Genomic DNA, 6,997 nt, shown 5'->3' with positions numbered 1-6,997 from the left:
TTTTGCCCTCCTACCCTGTTCCCTCCACTCCCTCAGGCATCTGCAAACTTGTGTTCATGTCCATGGGTCATGTGTATAAGTTCTTTGGCTACTCCATTTCCTATACTGTACTTTACATCCCCATGGCTATTCCGTAACTACATATTTGCACTTTCAATCCCTCACCTCTTCACCCATTCCCATATATCCTTCTCCCATCTGGCAAGCTTCAAAATGCTCTGCATAGTCATGATTCTGTCTCTGTTCTTGTTTGCTTAGCATGTTTTCTTGAATCAGTTGTGATAGGTATGTTTATTGACATTTTACTGTTTATAGTTCTGATCTTGTTTTTCTCAAATAAATCCCTTTAACATTTCATATAATAATGGTTTGGTGATGATGAACTCCTTTAGTTTTTTTCTTGGTGGGGAAGTGCTTTATCTGCTTTTCAATTTCAAATGATAGCTTTGCTGGGTAGAGCAATCTTGGCTGTAAGTTCCTACTTTTTATGACTTTGAATATTTCTTGCCAATCCCTCTAGCCTGCAAAATTTCTTTTGAGAAATCAACTGATAGTCTTATGGGACTCCTCTGTAGGTAACTAACTTCTTTTCTCTTGCCACTCTTAGGATTCTCTCTTTATCTTTAACCTTTGACATTTTAATTATGATGTGTCTTGGAGTGGGCCTCTTTGCAGCCATCTTGTTTGGGATTCTATGCTTCCCGGACTTGCATGCTTATTTCCTCCACCAAATTGGGGAAGTTTTCTTTCATTATCTTTTCAAATAGCTTTTCGCTCTTTCTATTCTCTTTCTGGCACCCCTATGATGTGAATGTTGGACCTTGAAGTTGTCACAGAGGCTGCTTATACTATCCTGTTTTGGATTATTTTTCTTCTTCTTGTTCTGATTCATTGTTTTTTGCTTTCTTATGTTCCATATCATTGATTTTTTTTCTTGTGTTTGTATGTAATAGTTTAATGTCTTTTCTCTCTACTGCACTCTAGGTTAACAAAGTTAGGAACCACCTCTTATTTACCACTGTTTCTCTAGCACATAATATTTAATAAAAATTAAAAAAACATGCAAATAGCTATAACGATATCAGAATATTAAGGTTTAAACATTTTACAAAAGCAAACGTGTTTCTGTTATATATTTACTCAATTTTATTCCCTGCCTTCCTCCATTTTAAAGAGAAATTCTAAATTCATTTTTCTAACCCTAACTTCCTACAAATAGGTTTTAGGGAGCAGCAGTTCACAACTGATCAGACAAAACCTGAAGAGATGTGAACAATGTCTAACTAAATGCACTGTTTAGAGAGAGAGAGAGAGAGAGAGAGAGAGAGAGAGAGAATAGATAGATTTATTATCAACATAGACCAAACATGTTACAGAATGGTTTATGTAAAAAGTCCCATTAGTATATATTTTTTGAAAAAATAAATATACACAGGTTGCTCGGTCCTGCTGCTGTGAGGATACTCATTAGACATGAGCCCAATGACTTCCCTCCTTATCCTCCCCCAAACTACCACCAAGTTGAAGACAGCCTCAGAAGTGTAAGTTGCTGATGAAGTATGTCACATTCTTTATGATATGAAAGTTAGAAAGTGTTCCACACCAGAAGAAATCAAGGAAAGAAAGAAGGCTATTGTTTTTTTGTCTCAGTGCAGACAAAAAGTACATCACTGAGGAAGGCAAAGAGAACTTCATTCTTGGTTGGAGATGTTGGGGTAGCCATAACTGATCCTTTCAAACATCTGTGGGAATGCTTCCTGAGAAAGATTGTTGCTATGCCTCGTTTGATCCAAGCTTTGAAATCAAGGAATCCAGAAAAGAGGAATTGCTGTTTTTATTTGTTTGTTTGTTTTTACAGGCATCAGAGCTAGCACCTCTGAAAAATAAAATGATTGATGCAAGCTCCAAGGATGCAATCAAAAAGAAGTTTCAAGGCATAAAACACAAATGCTGAACAAATGGGCCAGAAGACCCAGGCTTGTATTGCTGAAAAGCTAAGTGGATCCTTAATTGTAGCTTTTGAAGGATGCCTGTGTAGATCATTGTTCAGTGCCACAAATCAAGAGCTTCCATGTTAAATGTTATCCTCTTGCTATGTAAGTAAAGCAAATATATTCAGGCCAGGGCCTCACTGAGGGGGAGCTATCTTGTCATCTGTTAAACTAAATATTCTACAAACATGTGCAAACAGCCCTAAATAAATCTTAAATCTAAAGTTTAAAAAAGGAATAAATATAAACATATATAAATAGACAGCATGTAGATTAATAGATGCATAAACACTTTTCTAGAAGCACACATTGGAAACTGTTATCAGCAATTACTTTAGGGGGGGAAAACTAGCTATTGAATGTTGAGTAGGAGAATATCTACTTTATTTTATAATTTTCTTTACAGTATTAATATTTAATTATGTGTATAACTTTTATTTTAAAATGCTAATTTTAAATGAAGGCAGAGAAAATCCTATTCCTACCTGATTCTTTCAAGTAATGTTTAATAATTGAAGAAATTCCTTGAGGTGCCACAAAGTTACAGTCGCCTTCTTTCATCACCATTCCTTCAATAGGAGAGGTCAGAGGCTTCAAAATGCCATGAGCTAACAGTTCATCATAAAAACTGAAATAAAGCAATATACATATATAACATAAGTATGTACTATATAATTAGCTCTAACATACTATGGTCTCTTACAAGAATTTTTAGAGATTATAATATTAAATAATAACCAGAAATTGTCATATGATCAACTCAACCTATGTTTTCTGTTAATAAAACATAATTCAGGTGAAGAACAGAAGTGTTTTGAGAATCCATAAATCTTTTGCTGACATTAACTAAAGGCCCATTTTCTTGTGCATTTCAAAAAATAAAAATAAAGTCAGTGAAGATGAACAGAAAGTTATCCAGTACACCAGTTTTAAATTGGTTAACATTGATTTCTAACACAGCTATTTTGTCTTCTTCCTCAAAACCAACATAGTAATTCATATTTATTGAGCCCTTACTGTGTTCCATCTAACATCTCATCTGACCTTAACAACAGCACTATTAGGCATGTATTACAGTTTTTCCATTTTACTTAGGTTAACCTTTTACAGCTGAAACCATCAAAAATGATCATAATAACTTCACTATATTACAAGAAGCAAAGTTTAATCCTGTTAAATATGAATACTTTATATTTTTACATCATACAGCTAGTAAGACTCATTCCACCTCTCAATTAACTCACCTTTGGTGTTTTTTGGCATAATGAGGAGTGCAGGTAATGTACTGGGCACCCAAGTCGACTGTGCTCTGCGGATTATGAGGACTGCTGCTGGTGGTCATTCTTCCCCCTTAATTAATCCACAGGGAAATGTCTCTGCATTAGAATAACCTTTTGCAATTAATGCTATTCACCCCCATGTTACCCCAAATATATTAGAAAAGATTGTTTTAAGTTGAAGGTTTTGTTTTCCAACATTGGCAGGAAATAGTTAAAAAAGAAAATTTGGTCACTGATTTTGTAATTTTTTTTTAAGCGACATGTGAATAATACAGCGCCGTTCAGCACTGTGTCTGGTACGTATAGCTAATTTGAATGAAAGGTATGAATGAATGTAAAATAAACTAATGAATGAAATGTCAGAATGAATCAATCAACGGATGCTTTCACTCTTTGAGTCAGGATTCATGAGAATAACCGGATCCTGTAAACTAGACCTTCATTAAGTCTTGGTCAATGGGCATTTTGGGATCCTCATAATCTGGAGAAAGCTGCAAAGGCACAGACAGGCCAAGGTGAAAATCTAAACTCTATTAGCGACAGCGGTAGGCCCAAGTTTGGCAAACTCCGGTCAGGATTACTTCCAAGCCGCTCGAGTCTGGCACGAAGTGCGCCCAGTACTGGCGCGCTGCAGCCAGCCCAGCCCCGGTCGCCGTCCTCCGCCCGCCCGCCCGCTCTCCAGCCTTTTCCCGGCGGCGGAAGCCTTCGATCACGTGGCGAGGCGCGCACTGCGCCGGCCAGACAGTGCCGGGACCTAAAGAAACTGCATTTTCTTACGACTTTCTCCGCGGGGGCCCACGCCACATCAGAAGCGGGCGTCCGCGCCGGCTTCTCTTCCGGTGTTTCGCCACTAGACGACCCACCTGAGTCCCCAGCCTTGTCCCACACAACGAGATGTAAAGGACAGGCCATCTCCCTCCTCAGCAGCGCTGCACACAAGCTTCCTGTTAGCCCAGCGCCCACGATCAGCACCCGCGCCATGGCCGCGTGTCTCCGCGGCGACGCTGCTCGGCCTGCAGTCTGTGGATGGGCGGCCTGGGTCGAGCCACCACTGTCCCTTGAGCAGTCCCGTCTGCCGGCCTGCAGGGGGCAGAGACGAGGCCACCGGCGCTGAGAGGCAGGTCAGCGCAGCGGAGAGCGGCAAACTTGGGCTTCCCCCTCGTTTAGAGGGCCGGGCTGCACACTCCCGCCTGCGCTCCTGCAAAAGCCTGGAAACCGCGTAGGTTAGCGGTGGCAACCCGCCTCCACACCAGCTGCTGTTGGCTCCAGTGGAGACACTGCCGAACGTGCCTGTAGGGTAATTGTCTGTGCCTGACGTCACCTTTGCTCTCTTAATATTCTAAGTCTGAAAGTGGGGGTTGGAGGGGACATTCCGGCGACGCCAGAGCAAGCTTTCCTCCAGCGCCTTCATGGCCACTGTTCACATAATAGAAAAAGGTTTTGGAATCAAGAAAATTTTTCTTAAACTAGCCCTTGGGCTTTGTGTTTATGTATCTTCCTGAACTTCAGTTTCTCCATCTGTGAAATGGGAATGATAATGTCTACGTTTCAGATTTGTGAAGATGAAAGATAATTGATTCACCAAAACACTTTAGATAACTGTCCAGTAAATAATGTTTTGTGTCAGAACATGTTACAAATTCTCTAATGCCCTCCCCCAACATTGTCTTGGAAATTGTCAGTGAAACAACAAAAAGCAATGAGAAGTGTGAACTATTAAAAAATAAAGAATTAAATTACATTGAATTGTAGATAAAAAAGTTTACCTAGAAAACTAGGAAACAACAGCTATAAAAACTAGTAAGAAAATTGATTATGGTAGCCACTTATGATGAAAACATTTAAAATTATAAGTTCTACTTTATGTCCACATCATGAAGAAATTACCATACATTAAATTAGTGATGGATTAATATTACATATATCCAATAAAAGAACAAGAAGAAAATATAGGAGAACATATATAATCTAAGAAGACATTTCTAAGCATAAAAATAAAAGGTGGAACTGAGCAGAAAAACATAGAATGCATAATCATTACAACTTGTATGTTAAAATACACAAGACAAAATATAGATGGTGAACAAATTTTTGGAACACCTATGAAGGATGAAAGTTTAATAATCTTATTATATAAAATCTTTAAAACAAATAAATGACAATCAGAAAGGAAAATATTCACAGATTTAATAGATCCTTGAACAGAAAGAAATACAAAAGTCCAATAAACATAAGAATGTTTAACTCTTCTACATTCAAATACAAATTAAAATGAGATGCCACTCTTGTTGGGAATTGCTTTTTTTTAAATGTTACATGCCTACATTTCGCAAGAATGTAACAAAACACACTTGAATGTTATTACTGGTAGAAATGTAATAGACAAGCTTACTGGTAAGAGTTTGAAAATATATCAAATTAAAACTATGCCCTTTAAATGAGATATTCCAGGTCTAGACATTTATCTTGGGAAAATAGTGTTCAAATATACATTAAGATGTAGGTAAAAATGTGTTTACCTCAATGTTATTAGAAACAGTGATATATACAATCAATAGAGGATTGATTAGATTATAGCTATTCACATACCTGTATAAAACGTCTTTAAAAACATGGTTCTGAATATACCAAGATATATAGGAAACTATATATGCTATAATGCTGAAAAAAAGGCTACAAAGCAGTAAAATCCCAGATTCTTGTAAACACACAGAGACATACAAATACATATGCAGTAGCAAAGAAATGAGAGGAAGCGTACTATTAATTCAAATGTTTTTTAAAGACCCTTATATTTCTAACCATTTACTTGTTAATAAAGGTAATATGTTAAACATAATAAGCTAGTAACTGCCTTATTATTTGTTTATAGTTTAAGAGATTTCTCTGAAATTAAAAGCTTCAATAATATGATTCACAACATTCTAAAATCTCAGAATTGTCTAGCTGGAAAGGATATTTATGGTAGTCTGTTTCAATGCCTTCTGCCACCACCATTTTATATTCATAAATATAGACACTTAAGTTTAAGTGGGCTTTCCCAAGATTACACAGTATTTGTATGATGAGGCCAGGGCAGATCCTCATAGTCTTTTGAATCTGTTCTGCTCTTTTCCATCATCTCTTGCTTCCTCATTTCTGTTAATAGTCTGATCATCTTCACAATCAGGTCTAAAACCTCTTAATCATCTTCAATAGCTTCTCTTTTCTCATGCGTCATATCTATCAGTCCTCTGGTCCTTTGGACTTCTTCTTTGTAATCCAATCCCATGCAGTTATACACCAGAAAAGTCTTTAATTTCCACTTCCACCAGAAATGTACTAAAATACCTATTTTACTGCATTCTTGTCAACTGTGGGCATTTTGCACTCTGAAAAGTAATCACCAACATATTAACCATTACTTAAGTTCTTAACTGAAATTATTATTACTACTATTATCATAGTTTTCTAACTGGTCTCCACACTCCTCGTCTGTTCTGCACCAAGCTTTGAGATCAGTCACACCACCATCCTCAAAAAGTTTTTAGTAACTCTCAATTTCATACAAAATCAAGTTTAACTGCTTGGCATAGAAGTATTCAGTGATATTCCCCCAACCTGTTTATATTTTATGTTGATAATCTCCATATGCCCTGTGCTGTAGCTAAATTGAATTATTTTATCTTCATTGAGCACATACTCAGATTGTCCACGTATCAGTGGAAATGGTAAACCTTTGTTTAT

The 6,997-nt window shown here is 37.2% G+C and overlaps 1 protein-coding gene and 1 pseudogene across 1 annotated transcript; one reads left to right on the top strand and one right to left on the bottom strand.

Annotated features, from left to right (window-relative positions):
• The first annotated feature begins 1,536 nt into the window (after nucleotides 1-1,536).
• Nucleotides 1,537-2,078, top strand: LOC150008370 (destrin pseudogene; annotated as a pseudogene).
• Nucleotides 2,079-2,264: 186 nt separating this feature from the next.
• Nucleotides 2,265-4,285, bottom strand: LOC150008369 (renalase-like). Its single transcript, XM_090279313.1, has 4 exons — nucleotides 4,135-4,285; nucleotides 3,236-3,341; nucleotides 2,477-2,619; nucleotides 2,265-2,287 (listed from the first exon to the last, which is right to left on the bottom strand). Exons 1-4 carry the CDS (start codon nucleotides 4,250-4,252, stop codon nucleotides 2,265-2,267), a joined length of 390 nt encoding a protein of 129 aa, XP_090135439.1. The 5' UTR covers nucleotides 4,253-4,285.
• Between the last annotated feature and the right edge of the window lie 2,712 nt (nucleotides 4,286-6,997).

The sequence above is a fragment of the Furipterus horrens genome, unplaced genomic scaffold (genome assembly GCF_987537825.1).
Source record: "Furipterus horrens unplaced genomic scaffold, mFurHor1.1.pri manual_scaffold_5, whole genome shotgun sequence".
Taxonomy (NCBI): domain Eukaryota; kingdom Metazoa; phylum Chordata; class Mammalia; order Chiroptera; family Furipteridae; genus Furipterus; species Furipterus horrens.
The sequence above is the reverse complement of the archived record's forward strand: the minus strand, read 5'-3'. Positions and strand labels throughout refer to the sequence as shown.